Raw genomic sequence first — 23,074 nt, 5'->3', positions numbered from 1 at the left:
GAGTCACAAAGACAATCTGCCTCTGATTTTTGCTAAGCTGTCTGCAGGGAGTTCAATTGTAGGAATGATAGATTGCAATTTCAGATACCATAGATGGATGCTGGCGATTTTCTGAATGGTATCTTTTTCCTGGGGGAATGAGTAGCCAGACATACTGAAAAGAAAATGTGTAGGTAAAATTACATTTTTTAAAAAATACATGCAAATTATAATGACATAATTTTATCTTCCCTTAGACCTATTTGGAAAGATGGTAGTACTATTGGAACCTATCTGGGCTATCACATTTTTGGCATGCTATCAGATGCCACATCAGATTTAGTAACCAAACTGGTCATGCAATGATCATCTCAGTATTGTCTTTTGCAGTGGATACCCACTCCAGTCTGATGTATCAGCTGAAGTCAGAGCTAAGAGTGTGTAGCCTCGTTTGCCATTTTTCTCCACAAAACACCTGGAAAAGCAGCCTACTGGATTTCTGTCTAGGCTTTCCAACATGAACCTATAGGTCTCTGAGATAAAACAAGGCTGCTCAAGCAGCTCCGTGAGAGGACTCCTGCACCTTTGTGCATATCCCAAGTTTTGGATTTGTGTTTTGGGCTTATCACAGATAATGAGAGCTTATACAAGTAATTTTCAAGGGCTAACCCCATTTTTTGTTCTACTAGACAAGCCACTGAGTGGGCCAGTTTGGACCAGTTTGACACCTGCCAGCCCCTGAGAGTCAGGCTAATTGTGATGTTGTCAATACATTTCTGAAATGGGATATATGGTTGATCATGGTATAGGAGCCAGGGTGACAGAATCACAGTGTGTAGGCAACTGGGAGAAGAGAAAGCCTCAAAGAACTGCTGGAGATAGCTTTTGTAGGAAAGTGCAAGGGCTGCATATAATCTGCTCCTCTGCTTGCTGCAGTGTTGGCTGACTTTCCAGTCCTGCCTGCAGTGACCCAGAGAACTTGCTGCTGGCATTTTTGCCTCCAGGCCTCAAAGCAGAGGCTAATGTTACTAGGTAAAATGGGAGTGGATGGGAACAAAGAACTTGTAATGGCAAATTCCAGCAGCCTGCAGAGAGCTGGGACCTCCAGCTATCCTTGTGCTTTCATCTGTGATTCCTGCCCAAGTTATCACATTCCCTGGAACCTTTTTCTCTCACAGGGACGGTGTCCTACTGTTTTCTGAAGTGCTTGATGGCTTAGTAATGGATATGTAAACTGTTAATAGCATTGCACACAGACTTCTGTCTTCACCTTGCCCCCTGCATCCCTCCTTGTCACTGCCTCTTGGCAGCAGGAAGCCAAGGGCACGATGCGGACCAGGCATTTTGCAACCCGGATTTAGCGTGGCGGAAAGGCATGATGTTTCTCACCCCAAATTAGCAGCAGTGAACTCTCTGGTGGCCTAGAGTCAGTTTTCAGTCTGAGCTTTGCAGATGCCACTGGCAGGTTTCGCTTCCTCCCTCCCCCCCATCAGCCAGCGCCACGTTGCCGTTACGTGTTCTCCTCTCCACGGCAAGGCCCGTTTCCCGCCGTTGACTGAGCCAGCCCTACCGGCGCCCCCCGGCCGGCTCCACCCACGTTCTCTCCCGGACTCTCCCCTCCGCCAATCGCAGCAGCCGATCAGCAGGGGGCGGTACTCGCCTAACGCGAGGAAGGGGGCGGAGCTGCTGCGCGTCCTAGCCGCTGCGCTGCCCGCGGCCGCCCGGCCACCGCTCCGCCCCGCTCCGCTGCGCTGCCTCCCGGCTGCATACCGTCCGCCCGGCCGGAAGAATGTGCTCCCGGAAGTTCCGGTGCTGCCGCTGTGTGGGATAAACAGTAATGGCGGAGGCGGTGGCTCTGGGAACAACGGCGGGCGCTGCGGCGGCCGCGGCCCTGGGAACATCCGCCGCAGCGGCCGCGGGAGCGACGGCGGCGGCCTTTGACTTCGCAGCTGTTCCGCCACCCGTCGCAGGGCCGGGAGGAGGCGGCTGGACCAAGCAGGTCACTTGCAGGTACGCGCTATCCCCAGCTGCTGGGATGAAGCGCGGTGGGGGGGAAAGCTGTCGCGGCCGCCCTTCCCCCAGCTTCGCGGCCGTTTGCCTCGGCGCCGCTCCCCTCCCCCCACGGTCACGTACACGAGGCGCTCGGCCGCACCGCCCCCTCCCCCACCGCCTTGCCGCGCCCCGCCCGGCGCCCGCGGCGAGGCCTGCGGCAAACTGCGCAGCTGGCCGGGCCGCGCCGCGCCCTGCGGCGGCTCCGAGCGGAAACTGGCCGCCGCGGCGGGGCTTGTGGGGGATGTAGTACGGCGGGGGCGGCTCATGGCTGGAAGTACCGGCTGGCGTCGAGGGCGCCCTGGGCCTAGCCTTCGGGAGTTGGACCTGCGAGCAAGCGCCTTTCTTTTGCCCAGGCCTTAAGGGAGGCTGTTCCCTGCTGCTCTGCCGTGCAAATGGCATGTGGCTACCGTCCGTTTGCCGTGCCGGGGGATTTGGAAGGGTTGCTGACTCTTCATGAGATGCCATGGGCTGCTATTGCTTGTGTGAAAATATGCCCACAGTGATCGGTGTGAAAGAGACTTGTAACTAGGTTCCAGAAAGTGCAATAAAGCAAGAAATGCAAAACGATTCGAGTTCTTGTCCTTTTATATAAAAAAATGGATATGAATTCGTAATTCATATAGCACGAACTGTTTATTAAACTGGAGAAAGGGAATAAGTCATGACAAGCGGCAAAATACGAGGAGTGCTGCTACTTGTGTTACGTTAAGATTCTGTTTGCTGCGTCATTTTTCATTTCTATGTTCCTTCAAATTGCACATCTTGAGATTTTTTTTTTAATGGGATTATGCAGATAGTACTGCATGCTGTAAAGCTTGCCAGGTGGACTATTTTTAAATTTACGCTGTTGGTATGTTTGCGGGCTGAAAGGAATATAAACCAGTTTTGTAAATATATAAATACATTAAGTCAGTTTATATGAAAACAAGTGGTAATCCGAGATTAGCATCAAGGGGCATCTCCTGATTATTTTTTAAAATTGTTATTACTACTTGATTTTTTTTTTAATTTAAATAAAATTTTAAATTACACTTAGCCTGGATATATTTTTGGGAAAATAGATTCCCAGACAGGGAAGCAAAAAGTAACATCCTGTGGGCAAAAAGGAAGAGGCTCTGGATCCTGCTGTGAACTCTCTATCTCTTCTGCATGTTTTTTTCTTTGTGCCAACTGCGGACCGAGGTAGCAGTATTAAGAATTGTTGTTTGGCTTTCACAGGGAGCTTGCTTGCTGTGTCTCTCTTTTGTGCTGTTGAGTATGCCCTGCAGTATTTAAAGCACTCCTGTTAACTGTTGAGCACTCTTTATTTTGCTTAATGTGCTGTTAACTTGCGCATTTGAGAAGCACTGTTTCTCGGATCGTTCTGAGTACTTCTGCCCACACAGAGTTTTGCTTACGAATAACCGGGTTAATATTTGATGCTTGGCACTTAAACATAGACCAGTGACGAGGGAATGACCGAGAACAATGCTGAGCTCAGCTTTTAGGTGAGCTGCAAGGGTATAAATTAGTGCTCCCTCTATACAGATTGCCTAGTAATTTCTGAAGATCGAAAGACTCAATTAGATGAAGTGGATTGGTGAGATACATATACAGAGATAGATGTTCTCAAGTAACAGACACAATGAATCAATTTATTGATGACGGTGACTGCCATGGTACAGAAGCAGTCAATTTCATCAGTGTCCTGCAGTGCAATGAGTCTTTTTAATGTATCTTGCAGTGAGTCTGTCTGATGAATGTATTTATTTGCAAACATGCAGGACTAGTGGGAAGCTAGTTAACATGCTTTAGTATGAGCTTAAATAACAATGAGATATCAGCTTTGGACCTAATGAATCTCTCAATTCTTTGTTCCTTTTGACGTCCTTCTAGTTATCCCATTGTTTATTTGCTTATTGTTTATTTGCCAGAACCATCCATATTATAGGCAGAATAGCTTTAAAGTGAAATTAGCAATTCCGACATTCTTCTGGGGATGTATGACAAGAATTTTGGTTTTCAACATTTGGTTTTAATAGGATGCATTTCTTACTATCAAATCTTGTTTTACCTTTCTAAATGAGCTGGAGAATTTAACTGAGATGAAGAAATGCATTTCAAAATAAGTGTTTTCAATGTATTAGGTAGAGCAGTTTCTCTTTAGAGTAACACTACACAGTTTTATTTGTTTATAGATTTTATTTACTTGAATTTTATTTACCTGAATGAGGATGACAGTAAATGCTGCCTGAAGAACTTTTAGGCAATACAAAATAAGGACTTAGCACTTCATTGATGGTGAGGCAGTACTGTTGTGTTACCAGATCTGTAAGTTTTAGAATTTGTAAAATAAGTTCTTACTGCCTTTTTTTTTAATATTTGATATGATAAATCGGTTGGCTAATGAGTCTTATTATGCTAAAGTTTAGCAGTCTCAGGGTGAAACACAGGAATTCATCACATTCTTTAAAAGATGATGACTTTTTTTTTACATTCTGTGGTTTAGCAGTTTTCAAGGTTTTTGTAATAATTTTAATCTGCAGGGGAATAAAACTAATTCATAACTATTTTCAATATTCTGTTTATTTTCTTACTGGTATATTTTAAATAAGAAAATAATGGTGTTCCTTACCGAGTTTCTCTCTGGTTCCAGTTTTGTTGATCAGTTGTTTAGCCAACAATTTACTTTTTCCCCCCCAAGACATGATACTGTTGGCTGTAGATCCTTGTATTTTCCACGCATCATGCAATAATGAAGTCATCAAGTCGATGTGAATAGATTCTATTTCACTTGTTTTCTTAGTATCAACATAAACCTTTGAAGACCAGTTGGTGTATTTTGAGAGTTGTCTACATGTTTGCATCCTTGCTGTTGCTTCTGAAAACCTAGATCAGGTATTCATATGCCTTCTAAAATGAAGAATCTGAATTGGTAAGGCATGCCTCCTTAGTTCAGTGTAGCACTAGTGATAAGCTGCGGAGCGCAGACCTCTTAACCGGCTTGTATTACCCCTTTATTAGGTGCTCTGGTCTGGATCCCCGCTAGCTTCTTGCTGAAGGAGGCTGTGGAGGAGAATGGACAAGGAGATAAACGCTATTAAGACCTACTTTTTTTTTCCTTTTCCTTAAGGTTGTTACCTCATGTAGAATTTCAATACCTACTCACACGGCTGAACGCCCACATACTGTGCTAGAACAGTGCGCCTCCCCTGTTCCCTGCTACCTTGTTCTCTAGGAATTCTCAGTCTCTGCATGGCACCTGAGGAAGCTAGTGACTGCAGCTGGCTATATATTCCGAGATTCCCCATCTTCCAGTCATGACCTCCTTCAATTTTTTTGAACGATATCTCTTCTGGGTGTGGCATTCTGATTCAAGGAAACCGTAGTTTAATAAACAAAATGAGGTTCCTGAAAGCAGGATTAAGTGGACCCGAAGTAAAAAACAAACCACACCTGAATAAGCAAACCCGTTGCAAGCTTCAAAAGCTCTGGGCAGAAGTGCTGTGCATAGATTTCACTAGCAGGATTACAGGGCTGAATGCAATGGAAGGAAACATCTGAAAAAAGCTAGTATATGTTCAGGATTGTAGGATCAATTGTGTGTTTAACACCAAAGTGTCTTTGCTAAAGGTATTACAAATGTTTTCTCTAGCTTATGGCAGATAATGCAAGTAATATTCTAGAATTGGAAAGCGAAGTCTTTGGCAGGTTATTATATTCCAAAGTCATGGAAATCAAGGTCATCAAAACCTGGATAAACTTGAAAATTTTAAGAATTCTATTAATTGTAGTATTTGTAACATCTAATCTTTCTCCAGTGGTTGGAATTCCAGGGAGTTGGAGAAATTGTTAGCTTTCTGGCCTTAGGCAAATGTTTTCTCCACAGGATTCCAAAAAATGTTTTTCAGTGATAAAATGTCAGTGCAGACAACTATTACCTTCTGGGTGTTGGTACCAACTTCTGTTTTGTACAGTAAAGCAATTAACCAGACTGGAGAGACGATCTGGGTTTGGATGCCATTGAGTTCTTTGTTTGGGTTTCCTATTCAGCCTCACCACACCTATCTGAATAAGGAAGACAGAGCACTGCTGCCAGAATAAATGGATGATGGCATCATAGGCAGCTGGGAGAAAATCCAGTTATATACTTGTCTTGATCTAGTTTTACTTGTTCAGATAAAATTACATGTGCACTCTGGGTACTTCACAGAATGTGAATTTCAGATACCCTTCTACAGGTCACTGAGTGAGGCAGATAGCTCACCTATTTCTTAGTTTTAAGGATTCTTTTTTCCTGTAACCAGAAACAAGTAGCTGGTATGGCTGTTGTATTAAATTACAGTTACACTGAATACTCCTTGTGTGAAGATGCTCTGCAACAGAAGTCCTGCTACTTTTCACCAGAAGCATATGTTCCACCAAAGCATATTTTAACCAAACACCACAATTTTATGTGTAGAATGTTAAATTCTTTGTACCCTTGAACTGGAGAAGAAGAAAAAAAATCTTACCTCTTCTTGGTGGGAAGAGAGAGGGGGAAACTGGTGTAATCCTTAAAGAAAGAGATTTTTCTGTCCTCCCACCCCAGCTTTCTTTGTCAAATGATACTCAGTTTGTTGCATAAGCTTGCAGGCTTTTAAAAGTGACATGTGAATTAAATTAAGCTTGTGTTTCAGGGTTGTGGGGTTGGGGTTTTTTCTGGTTGGTTTTGTGGTTTGTTTTTTTGTTGTTTGCTTTTGTTGTGTGGGGTTTTTTTCTTTTTTCCCCTCTATAGTCTGCTGTCTTGATGAAATGAATTGTGACAACTTTCAGAACTGTACAAATCTGGTATGTGCAGATGATTTTGTAATGTGAGCTGGGAAAGAAGGAAAAGGGATGTGAAGCTCTAACAAGCAGTGTGAGAGCCTGATTTTGAGGCATATGTGTTTAGGATAAGTTATGTTGAGCAAGTCCTCACTTTTCAGGTTGGTGCTTCTTAGTCACTTATTTCAGCTGTAGTGCTGTCCTAGTGCTCGGTTGGCTTAAGCAGTGCAGTGATCTGATCTAGATTGAAAATAACCATTGGGGTGGCAAAAGGAATGTCAGGTTACATCTGAAGCCATTTCCTGACTCTGAGTCAGCAGGTGGCTGTGAAGTTGCATGTCCCAACACATGGGGGAAGCAATGTTGTGTGTAAATAAGCTGAGGGTGAGGATAACAACAGCAAACAGTTAATAAACTTGATTTAATTTTTTTTTTTTTTTACCCTATTGATGTGACTCCTGTGCCTAAAAAGCAAGCCAGAAATTCCAGTTATATTCTGATCCCACTCCTGGGTTGTTGGGGTTTTGTAATGTTTTATTTTCCTCCTTGAGATGAATTTGATTGTGAATGAGTTGTGGTGTGGTCTGGTGTTGCTGTGTGAGTAGGTGGTGGGTGTTTTTGATGTTTGGGTTTTGGGGGGCTTTGGCCCTTTTTTTAGTTCATGGTGGACAGTCTTGTGTGTGGAGTGTGGAGGTTTTTATTTTGTTGTTGCAACACCCTGTTTCTGATGTGCGCAGGCTTAGCTGTTTGTGCAACCATCTGGCAAATGTGACTAGGATACTCATCTCTCTGGGGAGAATGTTGCAGAGCCTCATCTTGGTCTTATACCACTTATTTTGATGTAGGACCACATTTCTTAGCTGATTAGTACATGGCTACAGATAGGTGACAGGAGGGTGTATTGCAGGTGTCAGTTGATGGTTGGTTGTTCTTGGTACCTTGAATAGTTTTTGCTCATGGAGAATTGTCAGCCCTCCTAAGGCTTACCTCTGGTTTTAACATATCCCTAGTACTGGATTACAAATGTAGGTCTTATGTAATTTGTTGAATTGTTCACTTTGTTTTATCTAACTTCTTAAAAATCAGGCAGACTAAGTACCTGTGCAGAAGTTCATGTGACACTTTAAGGAATATTGACTTTAATGTGCTGTTTTTGTCCTCCTCTTAGTTTGGGCTATAGGAAGATGATCCTTCTGTTCTGTCTCTACTGATGTATGGCTGTGCAGTCAGCTGGTTAGAGGATCTGGTTCTTCTGGCTATGTTAGGTGTGCTAGTAGGAAAGAATAGTGGTGAAAGTGTGTAACAGGAGGAGTCCAGGACTGCCCCTTTCAGCAGCAAGGTAGGTTTAAAAGGGTATAATCCACCTCTCAGTCTTCCCTCAAATGTGTTTGATAGGCCAGCAAAGAATTTATAACAAATTTTCTCCTTTATCAAGTCTTGCTGTTTCCAACTAGTTCAGAGCTTACAAATTACTTGATATCTAGAGCCAATGCTTCTCTTTATAAATGGATGTGTTGGTAAATTTGTTGGTGGATTCCCTTCTTACAGAGTTGTTGGGCTTTGGTTTGTTGGGTGGGGTTTTTTTTGTTTGTTTGTTTGTTTTTTTTTGCAGAGGGGGAGGTGTTTGGGGTTTTTGTTTGTTTTTGTCTGGTTTTATTTTTTAATTATTTTTATTTTATTGTTTCATTTTCCTTGGTTAGTACTTCTATGTTAATTGTGAAAGATATGCTTAAACTTGTATTTTCAGTTGTGATTTTGATGAGAGCATATTGAGTCTGAATAGGATGCTTTACATTTAAAAAAGCTTGTGTCTTCTAGGTTAACACCTAAATTAACTGGAAAATCACTGTTTAATTTTCTTTAATAGTTGAATTTGAGGATGCTTAATTATACTTGAGTTGATGTGCTAAATTTCAGTAAAATGCACTCAAAAGCTTTGAAACTACCCAATTCTTTCAAGGCAGGCAGGCAGCACTGTATCATGCAGGGTGCTTCTGCTGATTATGTCTTCTATGGCAAGAACTAATATGTGTGTTTTGTCAGATGTAATTATCCATCAGAAAAATGTTTTGCATTCTTGGAAGGGAAGTAACTTCTGATCAAACTATTTACAAATTCAAAATACATGTAAGACCTCAGGAAAACTGTTTAAGGTGTGGCTGATAGCGATTCTTTGATTCAGTGATGGGCTTGTCTGAGGTTTTTGTTGGTGTCAGAACACACAGGAACTTTGTCCCCACCTGTTTTACCCAGGATGCTTTCCTCTCTGTGTCACAGCCCAGGATAAGCCTTGCTTTGCAGACTTTTTCAGGAATTTAAGTGCGAGGAATTTCAGGAATAAGTGCGAGTCCCTAACTGTGTGATCTTTACTCAGATGTTCTTATTTTTATGTTTATACTAGAGAGTTGTAACCGTGAGTTGTTAGTGATGTTCTGAATTCATCATAGTGTGATTTCTAGAACATCTCACCATCCAAATATTTTGTTTACAGCTTCAATGCTTCTCCTTAATTCACAGTGATCTTCTCTCTCACAGATACTTCATGCATGGAGTTTGCAAGGAAGGAGACAACTGTCGCTACTCCCATGACCTCTCCACTAGTCAGTCTGCTATGGTGTGCAGGTATTACCAGCGAGGATGCTGTGCTTATGGGGATCATTGCAGGTATGAAATGCCTTTGACCATCATGTAGGGAAGTAATTTCACTCTGAGACTCTATGTAGAGAGTTGACAAATACAATAAATATCGAAGTATTTTCCTCTTCCATTGCAGCTTCATAAGTGATGAAAATAGCTTCTTTTCACAAACTCCTTCTCTTGCAAAATACTGTAGTGTTTGCTTTGCTGTGGAAATAAATAGAGGCAAGAAGAGAACTGTTTTTGGTAAAAGTACTAGTTGTCAGGGTGTGGGGTTTCTTTTGTTTGTTTGTTTGTTAATAACAGGAGTATGTGAATTCATTGGAATCTGAGACTACATTTCAAACTAGCTGAACTGGTGGAACTGAGTTGCATTTGGTAAGCGATCACGCTGCATACATCTCTTCAAGAATTGCTACTGTGATACTTGAAGTGCCATTTTGGAGAAGTAACTGGAGTGTAGTCATAGATTCTAAAATATTGCTTATACAAAATGTAGATTACAGAAACATAGTATGGCTTAATCTATACCCCTGAAATTATTGAAAACAAATGTGAAGGAAGGAAACAGCTGCATTCCTACTGTAGTAAAGCTTAAACAGTCTTACAATGTTTGCATCATCTGAAGTTCACATCATTAAAATTTATTCATTTCAACATTCTGTCTTCTTGCAGATCTAATGCATGATTAAACATTTGCATCACTTCATATGTTAGTTCATAGCTTTATTTTTCATATTTAATGTGGTTATTATGTAAGAAAGATAACAAAAATAGGCATCTCCCTAGTCTTACCTGCCAATGTTGCTTTCTTGATCATGGAGATCAGTGGTCTCCAAATTTCTGATTGTGTACCCTATCAGTAAAAAAAATTTTTAGCACACTCTGTAACCAATACATAGATTTATAGATTATGAAGAGCTTGTAGTAGGAGAAGTGTTACTTCTGACATTCTCTTCTTGTTTGCATGTGCTCACATTGTCGCTGTTGTGTTCAGTCCAAACTTTATTTGCCAGAAACTTTTTAAGCCTCTTGTCAGTTTTGTCAGAGTTCATTTACATGAAACAGGATAATATAACCTGTCAGTCACAATTGGTCACAAACTAAGTGCAGTGTGTTGAAATACGCTAAGAATGAACAAACGAGCGATGGAGCCACTGTCAATCCACTGTGTGATGGAACACCCACTGCTCCTTCAGGACGCCTCACTTACACCATGTGTGGGACCCTCCTCTAAAATATGGACCGACTGAGGACACCACTGTCAATCTGTATGCTGATTATTAGTAAAACAATTTATTATTTAGGAGAAAAGACAAGAAGTCCTACTATTTTCTTCTGTAGCCCAATGGATTGTCTTGTACACCCCCTAGGGTGCATGCATACTGCTTTGAAGACCATTGTTATAGGAGTCTGAAGGCTATTTTACATTTGTGCGTCATAGCTACCTTAGGATATCAAAGCTGACATTCACTTGGGAGCATCTCTTTAATATGCAAGAACTGTGGCACTTTGTTGTTTTCAATCTGACACAAGATAAATGAATCACAGTTGCTTAAAAGTATGATCTCCAAAAATTCCTTCTCTTTGTCCTTGAAATTAGTCAACAGATACCCCAGACTTCAAAGATGCACCTGTAATTTATTTTCCCATGCAATCTACTAATTGCTGGAAGACAGATTTTTGAGTGACATAGTGCTTTCCTGATTGTTGTGGGTGGTAGGGATCAAAGTGGTTCTGGGCATCGTTTTCCACAGTAAATTGAAAGAAGCATTAGAAATAACTGAAATTCAACATAAAATTTGAATGAGGCAAGATACAGAAAAAGAATGAGTTATGACTGTGAGGATCTCTGGAGCTGTGCTAAATGTACTACCAGCTTAGGTCAGGTTGCCCAAAGTGGTGGTATCCAGTGAAGTTTTGATTATCTGCACGTCTTTCCCATGGCTTTCCACAAGATAGCTGAAGGCAGCAGCATCTGCCTTTAATCTCTTCTTTTGAAAGCTGAATGAACTACTTCATCTCATTCAGTAATACATATGTAGTAGTACATGCTTAATAGGCATGTGACCAGTTTTGGACATAATTGAACTTCATTCTATGTGAATTAAGCAGAAACTGTGTATGCTACTGTGTTTCTGCCAAAATCATGGAGAACCTTCTGTTTCCTCAAGTAGTGGTGACAGATCAGACAATTGGAAGCAAGTTCCTGTAAAGGAAGGATCATTAGTGGCTTTCTCTTCCAAGCCGTTTCTACATCCTCCTTCTGAATACACACTTCTTAATCAGTTTATTTTCAATACCTTGGGCTGCTTTATGAAGGTGTTTTTTGTGAGGAGTTGACATCATGTATTTCAATTTTTTAGATATGAACATACTAAGCAACAGGAAGAAGTGACTGATGTGAATCCAGAAGCAAAAATGTATCCTTCGGTATCCTCAGACTTCGCATTACTCCCTGAAACAGTTGACGAAATTATTGCTGAGATAGAAGATGAAAGTGCAGATCTGGCAGCTGCAGGAATAGGTGCTGAAGACTGGGTGAATGCTGTAGAGTTTGTCCCTGGGCAGCCATATTGCGGACGTGGTAAGCTGATACGGGGATAGCAGTAAATTTCTGTCATGGGTCAATGGTTTATATTTGGATTTTCTGATGTGAATAGTTGGACCATTCTATGTCAGTTACTACTGCTGTATCCTAATGTTCTAAAACCAGGTATAAAGACAGTTTCTGCATAACTAGCTTCCTCTTATTATGGCTCTGAATGTCTTGCAGAGTCTCCTTTGAAATGGACTTTCTCAGCTTTGATGGGAGAAGAAAATTGTGATGCAATTGGTATCACTGCTCTGAAAAGATAATCTGCTGTCTTGTTTGTCTTGGAGTTGGTTGTTTTATTTTGGTTTTTTGTTGCTCTTTTTCCCAGTCTTCTAAAGGTTTTTCCAGTGGAGGTACAGATTCTTGTAGAAAGAATTGAAGCCTCGTGGTTGCTTTCATGAATCCAACTGTAGTTCAGACTAGAGGCTGGAAAACAGGTTTGCTAGTTACCTTCCTGACACTTGACTGACCAATACTGTGACAGCTCACATTGAGATTGAGAAGGGTCATCATATGGCACCAGACTCTTTCAAGTAGTGTACTTGTCATCTGCTTTTTGTGTGGAAAGATGGCACAAAGGCTTAAAGTTCATGTGAAGACTAGGCCGAATGTCTTTAGCATAATTTCTGGTATTTGGCTGCCCAAACCAAAGGCTTGTGGCCATGAAATAATTGAATCTGAAATGGACACCTTGTGTCCAGAAGAGTCTGAAGCTGTGTCATACAGTGCTCAGGTTACACTTTATCTCCACAGCACTACTCAGATTCTCTGAGTTGGAAAGAGGAATTACCTTCTCAGTGTAACAGGGTGCTGCTGAAGCCTGCTCTGATCTGATTTAAGGAGGCATGAAGAAGGGAATGGTTGAGCAACATTAGTATTTTGCTAGTGTTGTTGAGAAGTCTGATTGTGGAATTGTTTGGTCTGTGACTTGAGTGTAGTCCACAGGAATGAAAACTTGTTTTCTACCTGTAGTGTGTCATCTTATTGTCATAAAAGATAGAGTTCCTGAGATTGCTGAGACAAAGGATCCATTTTTCAAGCTTTTAATCATAATAGAATCATTTAGGTTGGAAGGGACCTCTAGATTCCATCTACTTCATTTCCTGCTCAAAGCAGGGTCAGCTATGACAGGTTGCCAGGGGCTTTATTTAGTTTAATCTGTATCCTCAGAGATGCTCAAAACAGCATAACCTCTGGGCAACCTTTGCAGTGTTTGACTTCTTTCTCAAGGGAAAACTCTTTTCTAGTATGTAATTTGATTTTTTTTTTTTTTTTTTACCCCCTGCCCCTCCCCCCCCTTTCTTTTTTTCTTCCCTGCATCAGCTTGCCTTCTGTCCCATGTCCTCAGCACAACTGGAACAGTCTGGCTCTCTCTTACTTTTTTTCCATGTAGTTGAGGATGGCAATAAGATCACTTCTTAAGCTGAAAAAAATCCATTTCCTCAGCCTCTTTTTGTGGGTTTTATTCCCTTGATGGCTGGGTGACCCTCCTTTGGAATCAATTAATTGTGAGTTTTAGCAGAGGTCTTTTTAAATACATCTGCTATTTATAGGAGAGCGGGTGCTGAGTCATAAGAACATTGTACCTTTAACTCACTTAGTTTTACTGAAGCAGTTCATTTTTTTTAGAGGGTCAGGTTTATTTTTCATGGAAACTGGTGGCTGCCACAATTCTCTGAATCTTGTTCAAAAGTCTGTTTTGTATCCTTTGAAATTTGGTGTGTTTTGATGTACAAACTGTTCCTGAGCAGTGCTGTGATGTTAATTCCTGTGGTGACTATTTAAAAGCTGCATTTAAAAACTGCTTTTCTGAAGTCACTGTCTTTTATTGAGCTATAAAAATGAAGAATATGCTATAGTGATAGCAAAGATATGTGCAGCGTGTGCCACAGTGTATACATTAAAGCCTTATCCTCCATTCTTACCAAATGCCTGGAGAGAAAGGTACAGGTACTTGGAATTTTTAAAATGGAACCTATTTTTCAAGATTAGCTAGAAGCTTGTGTGTTTTACATCGTGTTAGAAATGCCAAAGATTCAGGGTTGACAGTTTAAGCATGCATAGCTTGGGGCTGTGATGCTCATCTTTTACTATGAGACAAAACATTCTGCTAAAGCAGACGATTCTCTGATTGGGACTAAACATGCTATCTTGATGACCTCAGGGCCTAGCAAGGAAAATAGAGATGTTCTTCAGACATTTACTTGGTTGATGTACAGATGCACTTTATTACCCTATTTGTTCTGCTGCTGCTAGATGTTCTGATATAATTGAGGAAGAGTAGAAAGGCAGAATACAAGAAACACTATGAACTGGGTGGCTGTTTCCTGCTGCTACAAAATGTATATATTTGATGCTACAAAGTATGTCCTAGAGTGAAGGCAGATGGAGTGTGAATTGAAGGTAATGAACTATTTCTTTTCACTGGTATGTGTTTAACCCTGTTGACTAAAAGGGGCAGTGAGAATGTAGGGATGGGGTCCACCTGCTGGAGAGTAGTGATTTTGAAAACAGTGTAAATATAATTCTGTAGAGGATGTGGAACCTTGTGAGTTCCTCTGATCTTGTTTTTAAAGAGGAAGCAAAACTGTAGCAGATACAGTGAGTGCAGCAGATGGGCATGTAGGGCGGTAGGTTACAAAAGCTGAGTTACTCAGGAGTGGGAATACTAGTTGGCTTTTATTTCATAGAAATAGAGCTCTTGGGGAGGAGGGGAAGTGTTGGGACAGTGCAGAAGACTGGAAAACTCTCACTTTGAGCATGTTTTTTCCCTATCCCACCCTCTCATACTGTAGAAGTATCCAGAGCCATTATGAAAGAATGACATTCATAGTTCTCTATCTTACTATCTAGATGTCTAGTCATGAAGAACTGGTTGTACTTGGGGTTTTTTGTGTACAAGGATGGTGTTGTGGACTGGGCTGAAGTTTAGTAGCTGCACTGTGTACTGTCCTTGTTGACGTATGTAGTTCTGGTGGTTTAAGTAACAACTCTACTTCTTTCGTGCCAGTATGTTTAGCTCTGCTCTCTCTTGTGGACTAGCATAGTAAATAAATGATTTTTTAGGTCTGTCTCTGGAGGTATAAGACCCTTATTCTCAACCTCAAGTAATAAGTGGTTTTTGTTTTGCTCTGGATTTTGGTTTTTATTGTTTTGTTTGGTTTAATGAACAAAATTTTTACAAAAGGTATCCTTGAGAGGAGTGCAGGTGACTGGAAAAGTTTTCTGTTAAGAGAAGCTTCAGATGTGCCTCTTTCACAGTAAGCCTTTTCTAGGGATATAAGATTGCCTTAAGCAAAGATGATCATCTTGTGAGCCCTGTTAAAAGTAGTAGCATATCATTTGATTCCTGTGAGGCTCAGCTGCACTTGTCTGTCTAGTCGTAAGCTTCCATTCATCCATACTAGGATCTGCTAAACTTTCCTTTCTCAGTAGGGGTCAAACAAAATATCCAGTCATATGAATCAACTAGATAAAAAATATCTGTAACAATAACTAGAAAAAACATTGCAAAAATTAGTAGAGTCAAGGGAATAAAAATTGTCTGGTGGCTGTGGGTTTTGTTACTTATTTTGAATTGGAGGCCATGGATTTCACACTGGAGGGCAGATTTCAGTTAAGAAGTACAGATTTTTGTATTACGTTAGGCTACTGAGATGAATAGGTAGAGTCTAGTATATGCTTACTTGTTACTTTTCTTGGTGTCATCTCAATAGAATTTAAGAGGTAATTATTTTTTGACTGTGAATGTCTTACTGAAATATGAAGAGCTTGACAGTTGACTTGTTATGTCATTTACTTTCTTTTGAAGAGTGTGTTTATAGCCAGCAGTCTGACCCAAGACCAGTGGGATCAGAGATGGTTCAAGAAGCAGCCTTGTCTTTATTTTGAGAGCTAGTATTTTTCTACACTCATCTTCAATATTTACTTACCTGCCCAAATGGTGAGCTTTCAGGGACCTGGTTTTTCTTTTCCTCCGTGTCTAAAAGCAAACAGTCTGATACATGCTTATTGTATCTCTGTGCTCCATGGGGATGAAAACTGCAAATGTGTAGCCTCTGATTCTTTTTGAAGAGTCAGTAATTTATTTTTACTGATCCAGGTATGCCTTTGATAGTTTTTTGCAGAGTTTTCTAATCTAGTGCTAAAAAGGCTTAAAAACATTACACTTTTTTGTAGCATACATGACTTGTTAGGGCTGTGACAGCTACTGGTTATGTAAATCAAGTACAACTACTGTTGTTCTTGGTATTTATTCTGAATATAATAATGCCTTCTTGTTCTTCTGCATTTATTATATCTTCAGTTTCAAGCTGACTACTTCTGTCTTGTAATTTAGTTCATCATCCTACTTCCCTAATAATCTCAAAAGGCTGTTTGGCTTGTGGTCACCCAAAGAAGCATATATACACTCTAGAGGTACAGGGAGAAGTATTAAGCAGCAGCTGTGTAAATGGGGATGGGAAATGACACCTATTCCAGATAATTTTTTTAGGATTATCATAGAATCATAGAATGTCAGGGCTTGGAAAGGCTCTCTAGAGATTATAGCTTAGAACACGATGAAAATAACCTGAATTTCAGTAGGGTTTTGGTGCAAGTATCTAGAACTGAGTGAGTTTGACAACAGGCATGGACATGGGTTTTGTGTCATTCACAGGGATGTCTGGGAGTGTAGAAGTGAAATCCTGTTGTTCAGGCAAAACAACATGGCAATTAACCTGCACATCAGGAACTGCTGGTGTTGTGTTTCCATACTAGCGTCATGTTATGCTGGATGTAACTTGCTTCAGCTGTGTAGTTTTGAGGAAAAAAGTCTGTTAACTTGGTGATATGAAATTGATTCTCAGAGTAGTGAGAGATTTGTAAACTTGTTTGATTATTGCTAAAAGAGAATTTGCATAAAAATATGCTGAAGCTGCTGATGACTGGTGGGAAATTTCTGGCGTGGATTTAGCCCATAAATGGATCTGAATCTGACCACTGATGTCTTGATTGCTTTAGTCTTGTGTAGGTTGAAGGACAAAGAAATCAGTTGTGCATTCTTGAGTGGGAAAAAAACTTTTAGTTCAGGTTGAAGGTGTGAAAATTGGACTGAAATGAACCTTGGTTGCTTTTACTATTCTCTTCTGATAACTTGACCACAGTTACCTGAAGATTACTTTGTATTAAAACAATGTATTTGTTTCCAGTGTTCTAAATCTGAATGTATTGCTTACTCTCTGTAATTTTATTTCCAGCTGCTCCTTCCTGTGCTGAAGCACCCTTGCAGGAAATGGTGATTGAGGAGGAGTACGAAAAGCAGCAAGCAGATGTGGAGATAAAGAAGGAGCTTTGCCCCTACGCTGCAGTAGGAGAATGTCGTTATGGGGAAAACTGCGTGTATATCCATGGGGATGTGTGTGACATGTGTGGACTGCAGGTCTTGCATCCAATTGATGCTGCGCAGAGATCCCAGCACATAAAGGTAAGCAAACAACTGTCTGGTGTTAAACAGCTTTAAGTTACTGCTTCCCAGCTCCCCACAATCACTTGTCACTAATTCCCTTTCATTTGAAGGTACACGCAGGTCAGGCAATGAATGAAATTCCTGTTGTAAACTGGACTATTTCCTGTCAAGGCCAGACTCAAAAAAGCATTTGTGTTTCCTTATCTGTGCAGGGAGAGTAGTCTGCTTAAAGATACTAAAGCTTTGTTCTTTGCCTAGTAAAACTGAATGGTATTTTAGATTGCTTTTTCCATGTTTAAAAGCAATGTCTGAAGAAAGGAATTTGAACTCCAAATGGATTATTCCCCACCATATGAGCAAAATTTATTTTTATTTTTAGAATAAAGATTTTTCAGCTTAATCACGCTCCCTTCATTATGCAAAACAGCAGACTAAACCCGAGATTAAAAACCTGCGTAGAGTTCACCACATGACAGTTGTCTCTGTAGTTGTTTTCTTTGTCTCTCCATTTCAGTCTTGCATTGAAGCTCATGAGAAGGACATGGAGCTTTCATTTGCCGTCCAGCGTAGTAAAGACATGGTGTGCGGGATATGCATGGAGGTGGTGTATGAGAAAGCTAATCCTAGTGAGCGCCGCTTTGGGATCCTCTCCAACTGCAGCCACACTTACTGTCTCAAGTGCATCCGCAAGTGGAGGAGTGCTAAGCAATTTGAGAGCAAGATTATAAAGTGAGGCACTTTCCCATTTTGAATGTGCTTTGTTACTATGGAAGAACTTAGTAACACGTGACAATTTGCAACAGACTTCCAGATGCAGACTGCACAGAGACTGCATTTAATGCATACTAACTTCAGTTTGGAAGTGAAACAATCATTAGGGATAACATTTACACTCTGATTTGGTTAATATGGATTAAGTTTGCAAAACTCAGCTAATGGTAGAAAACTTTATTTAGTAGCGTGTTGTCCAGTGGTTACTGTTGATGTCTTGGACACTTAGCCAGGAATCTGAAAACAGATTAACCAGTTCAGAATGTATGCGTCTTAATTCATCACCGCTTTAGTTATTAAGCAGCTGACAAACCATTTCTCAATTTAGAAGTTCCATTCAAATAAATACGGAAATCAAACCAAAATAAATTTATTTAATTCTAAAGAAAAAGGAGTCTGCGTGAAGTGTTTTTTCAAGCTTTTCTGAGACAAGCTGACTAGCTGCCATTTCCATTGACTTCTTGAAGAGGAGCTTAGGTTGCACTCATGTAAGAGTGAATCTGGATTGAAAGGCTCACAGAGCAAGTGTGCAGATACAGTACGTCTTTAAAGGTGGTTACAGGCCATGACTTGTTATGAGGGGGAGCACCCTGTAACATGGAATTTTGCAGCAGTCTGTTCATTCCCCAGGTCCTGCCCAGAATGTCGAATTACATCTAATTTTGTCATTCCAAGTGAGTACTGGGTGGAGGAGAAGGAAGAGAAGCAGAAACTCATTCAGAAATACAAGGAGGCAATGAGGTATGAGCACTGCAGCCTTTTGTCGGGTTGAGACTGCAGAGAAGAGGGCGCACCCAGAGAATAAGGATGTTGATATAAAGCCCTCTCACACCTCCTTTCTACTACCACAGGTGCATCCTTGCCTGTCTGCCCATAGATGCATGCAACCACAGTTAATAAAGTTGTTCCTATGTTTTTTTTACTTCAGTCCTCCCATTCTATATGCAGAATGCTGGAGGTGTAGCCATAAGGTAGTACAAGCTTATGCACTGTGAGCCATCAGTTTGTATGCATGCATTGACCCCCGCACTGTGATACATCACTTCTGTGTGCAGGTATTAACTGACAGAACTCTTTCAGCTACCAGTGGTACCTGGGATCCTTTTAGACTACAGTGAATTGCAATTCCGAAGGATGTTTGGGGTCCGCTGTGAGTAAGGGCTGTGGTGTTTTCCTTTCCAGCAACAAGCCATGCAGGTACTTTGATGAGGGCCGCGGGAGCTGTCCTTTTGGAGGGAACTGCTTTTACAAACATGCTTATCCTGATGGACGCAGAGAGGAGCCACAGAGACCCAAAGTGGGAACTTCAAGTAGATACCGGGTCAGTGCTGCTGTTTTTTGTTCTTCCTATGCAGAAAGAGCACAAGAGGGGTGTGTGTTAAATCAGTTGCCTTGACAAGAGAAGAGGGCAGGGAAATGGTGACTAGTTTTCTTACTTCTGGTAGACCTCTGTGGTGATGAATTTGAAGGAGATGGTGTGATCTAAAACTTGAATGCTGGAGGCCAAGATGGAAAGAGTGAATTAAAAACCCTTTCCTACTACCAACATACTGAAATAGAAATGTTTGGTAACATAAATAGGGGAGTGTAAGGGTAAATTCTACTGGAGGTCAGTATCATTCTGAAAGAGAAACATGATTCTTGCATGTCAGAAAACTACACTGGAGACCGAATCTTGTAAGCTTCCAAGAAGACTCCTACCTGTACCACTTGGTCACTTGCTTGTGTTCCACTTGCAGGCCCAGCGGAGGAATCGTTTCTGGGAGTTCATTGAGGAGCGAGAGAATGGTGATCTGTTTGAGACCGATGAGGATGAGGTAGTGACCTTTGAGCTTGGTGAGATGTTGCTTATGCTGTTGGCAGCAGGAGGTGATGATGAGCTAACGGATTCTGAGGATGAGTGGGACTTGTTTCATGATGAGCTGGAAGATTATTATGACTTGGATCTATAGCACCTGTCAGTGGAGTGTGGACTGTTGTCTTGGCTTCAGGCAGTAGCTATTACCTGTGGTGTTGTGGCAGTGCCTGTGTTCTCCTAGGCAGGCCGATCAATTCCAGGTGCTGTTGTAATAACTTTTACCCAGGGTCTGTCTCTTCCCATCCCTTCCCATCCCAGGAGTGTTGTTTTTCCTCTGTTTAAACAAATAACAAAAAAAAAAAAAATCTTTAAAATGTTAGTTTTTGTAAAAATGAATTTAACTGTCAAACAGTTAGCTTAGATTTGTTGCTTCATCTGTGTACCCAACAGAGTTCACCCAGTTCCAGGGTTAAAAGTGTTTACAGGACTTCCACACTCATTTTGAAGAGCCCAGATACAAAAATGAGCAGTGGCCATGCAGTGGGGATGTAAATTGGCTGACGGCCTATTTTCTGTCTTTGTACCAATATTTCTGATTTTGGCCAGATAAAAATACTCTAATTCTGGCATCAGCTCTGTTCCAGCCCCCTCATGTACACGTCTTCATTTGTGATTTTGGTCTCTTGTTTACTTGCACATTACTATTACTACTGTGTAACCAGAACCAGGTGTGAACGTTCTGGGTTTTTACTGTGTTTAGCATGAAAGGAAAACGTCATTGTGAAAGGAGAACTCTCTATGTGTATATACAGATAAATGTAGGGTTGGACCTCAAGGATGGGGAGACTCTGTGTAAGTTAAAGATAACAAAACCATCTTTCATCCCCTCTTGGTGCATGAAATCTAGCCTCCAATTGGACATGAAACTGGTTTAGTGGTCTCAGCCCGGTCTGTGGCAGTGATCTTAACTATTGCTTAACTTAATAGACGGCCCTCCCTAGTACACCAGCTCTCTTTCATATGTATGATTAGGGTTGTCCAGGAGCAGAAATCCGGTTAGCCAAGGCGGGGTCAGAGGAACACCAGAGAGGCCCCTTTAGCTTTATTGCTCTGTAAGTTTTAGAACCTGCTGTAACCATGTAAACTGTGAGCTTCGCTAGGAAATCACTTTGCCTCTCAGCTGGCTTGAGGTACATGTACCTCTCAGCATCTGAGCTGTGCAGTTGTGTTGCCTGGTAAAGCTGTTCAGGTTATGTGAGTTACTGCTTACAAAGGCAGTCATGCAGTTTCTGGCTGTAATTTGCATTGAGAAAATTACTTTGCCACCAAAGCCCCAGCACAAGAATTTTAACCTTGCATTGTTATTGCTGTTTTTTATTGACTCGTGGATGCCCCGTGATCTGTTCTCCTGCTGCTCTTGTCCCTTAGACTGCCTCTCCTTTCACTTTTAAATGGAATGAGAAATTGTTCTGAGGTCTATAATGTATTGTTTTGCAGCTGCCTTTTGTAAGAAGCACTTTTCCCAAATAAAAAAAAACAAAAAAAGTAAACAAGAAGTCAGTCTGTTCTTTTTTAAGTTTTAAAGTTCTTTTTTTTCCAGCTTGATTATCTGTGTTTCTGTAGATATAAAGGCACTTCGATCATGTCACTCCTGAAGAATTGTGTCATGCTAATACGGAATTTTAATTTGGTATTAACCTTTCCAGCAAAGAGCCTGTAAGGAACACCTGAACAGACAGTTGAGACAGTTCAACTGATCAAGGAGTAGATGGGGCCACGAATGGCAGTGTGCGTGGTTTGCTTTCTTGGAAGTTAGGTACCATAGTGTGTAAATTTTACTTGTCCTGGACAAAGTCACTTGCAGTAATGTTCTATTGACAGTTTCCTGTCATCATGCTGTTTGGACAGCATGTCCAGGCATTGCTACAGGCCACTTCCTGAGCATCCACATGCTGCTTTAAGCCTATGTGTATTCAAAGAGAAGCATTCTTCTGAAGAAAAAAAGACATCAAGCTGCAAGTGAACTACTAGAAATGTGTTCAGATACTGAGGAATATGACTAAGAAGTTTAACTGAACAGTCTAAACCCGTCTTTTGATTGTTTTTTGTTTTGGCAAGTACAGAAGGAAGGAAAGGATTTGAATGTAATGAGCAAATGACGTTTAAAACTGGTATAGGGAGAAACAGGTGAAAATGAAAGGGCTAGCCTTTCTTCCCCTGCATAGTGAACATAAGTTCCTAATGGAAAGCTGCATTCAAACCTAAGTTTAACAGAGATATGGTCTGTTAAGGAAAAAAAAAAGTATTAAAACCTACCTGCCAGAGCACATTCATCAGCTTCCCATCATAAGGGTCCACAAATGGCATGGCTTTATTTTTTGTGTGTGTGCCTATGGCACAATGGTGGATGGTGTTGCTTCTAAACCTGACTTTTCTATGCCTTACAGGGGAAGCTGGGAATGCACAGATAAATAATGGGCTTTGCGGGAGGCAGTGCTTTCAAGTTGCAAGGTGACTGATGTAGTCAAGTGCATCATGATGAGTTGTTTATGTTGCTCACTTGCTTTGAAGCCTGTTGTGGTTCTTGTTCTGTAAGTTAAAAGGACTGCATGTATTTGTCACTGGGCAGTACTGCTGTGTCACTGCCAGTTAGAATCTTGGTGGTGGCAGGCTTGCATCTAAGCTTGCTGTTGAGCTAATTTCTACCCACCCTAAACTGGAATTACTGAAGAGAGTAGGGCCTTTGAGTAGAGTGTGTTAGTAGGCTGCTGTGGATTTCCTCTGTAAGAACAGAGATTAAGTCAGTAGAATTAAAGCAAACTTTTAATATGGAGGGATATGAATTAGACCGTGCTACATTTTCTTCAAGCAAATATGTAAGGTACAGAAACTGAAAAGGCCAATGAGAAAGCTTCAAGATGAAAAGGTACAGACTCCATAAACTTCCACCAACAAAATACCAATTTCAAAGCAACAATACTTAGAAAAAGATGCATGGTCTCACTTG

General features: G+C 41.1%; 1 protein-coding gene across 1 annotated transcript; it reads left to right on the top strand.

Annotated features, from left to right (window-relative positions):
- The first annotated feature begins 1,899 nt into the window (after window positions 1-1,899).
- MKRN1 (makorin ring finger protein 1) lies at window positions 1,900-21,578 on the top strand. The gene is made up of 8 exons (XM_054387061.1): window positions 1,900-1,989; window positions 9,352-9,480; window positions 11,820-12,040; window positions 17,290-17,516; window positions 18,013-18,227; window positions 18,900-19,010; window positions 19,452-19,590; window positions 20,009-21,578. Exons 2-8 carry the CDS (start codon window positions 9,359-9,361, stop codon window positions 20,219-20,221), a joined length of 1,248 nt encoding a protein of 415 aa, XP_054243036.1. The 5' UTR covers window positions 1,900-1,989; window positions 9,352-9,358; the 3' UTR covers window positions 20,222-21,578.
- Window positions 21,579-23,074: the final 1,496 nt, after the last annotated feature.

This window comes from Indicator indicator, chromosome 14 (genome assembly GCF_027791375.1).
Source record: "Indicator indicator isolate 239-I01 chromosome 14, UM_Iind_1.1, whole genome shotgun sequence".
NCBI classification, from domain to species: domain Eukaryota; kingdom Metazoa; phylum Chordata; class Aves; order Piciformes; family Indicatoridae; genus Indicator; species Indicator indicator.
The sequence above is the reverse complement of the archived record's forward strand: the minus strand, read 5'-3'. Positions and strand labels throughout refer to the sequence as shown.

Bases quoted from the DNA above. Each gene is read 5' to 3' on its own strand.
- MKRN1 (XM_054387061.1), top strand. From the start codon at position 9,359: ATGCATGGAGTTTGCAAGGAAGGAGACAACTGTCGCTACTCCCATGAC. The intron at 9,481-11,819 runs GTATGAAATGCC...TCAATTTTTTAG, and splicing joins GCTTATGGGGATCATTGCAG to ATATGAACATACTAAGCAAC. The intron at 19,011-19,451 runs GTATGAGCACTG...TTTCCTTTCCAG, and splicing joins AAATACAAGGAGGCAATGAG to CAACAAGCCATGCAGGTACT.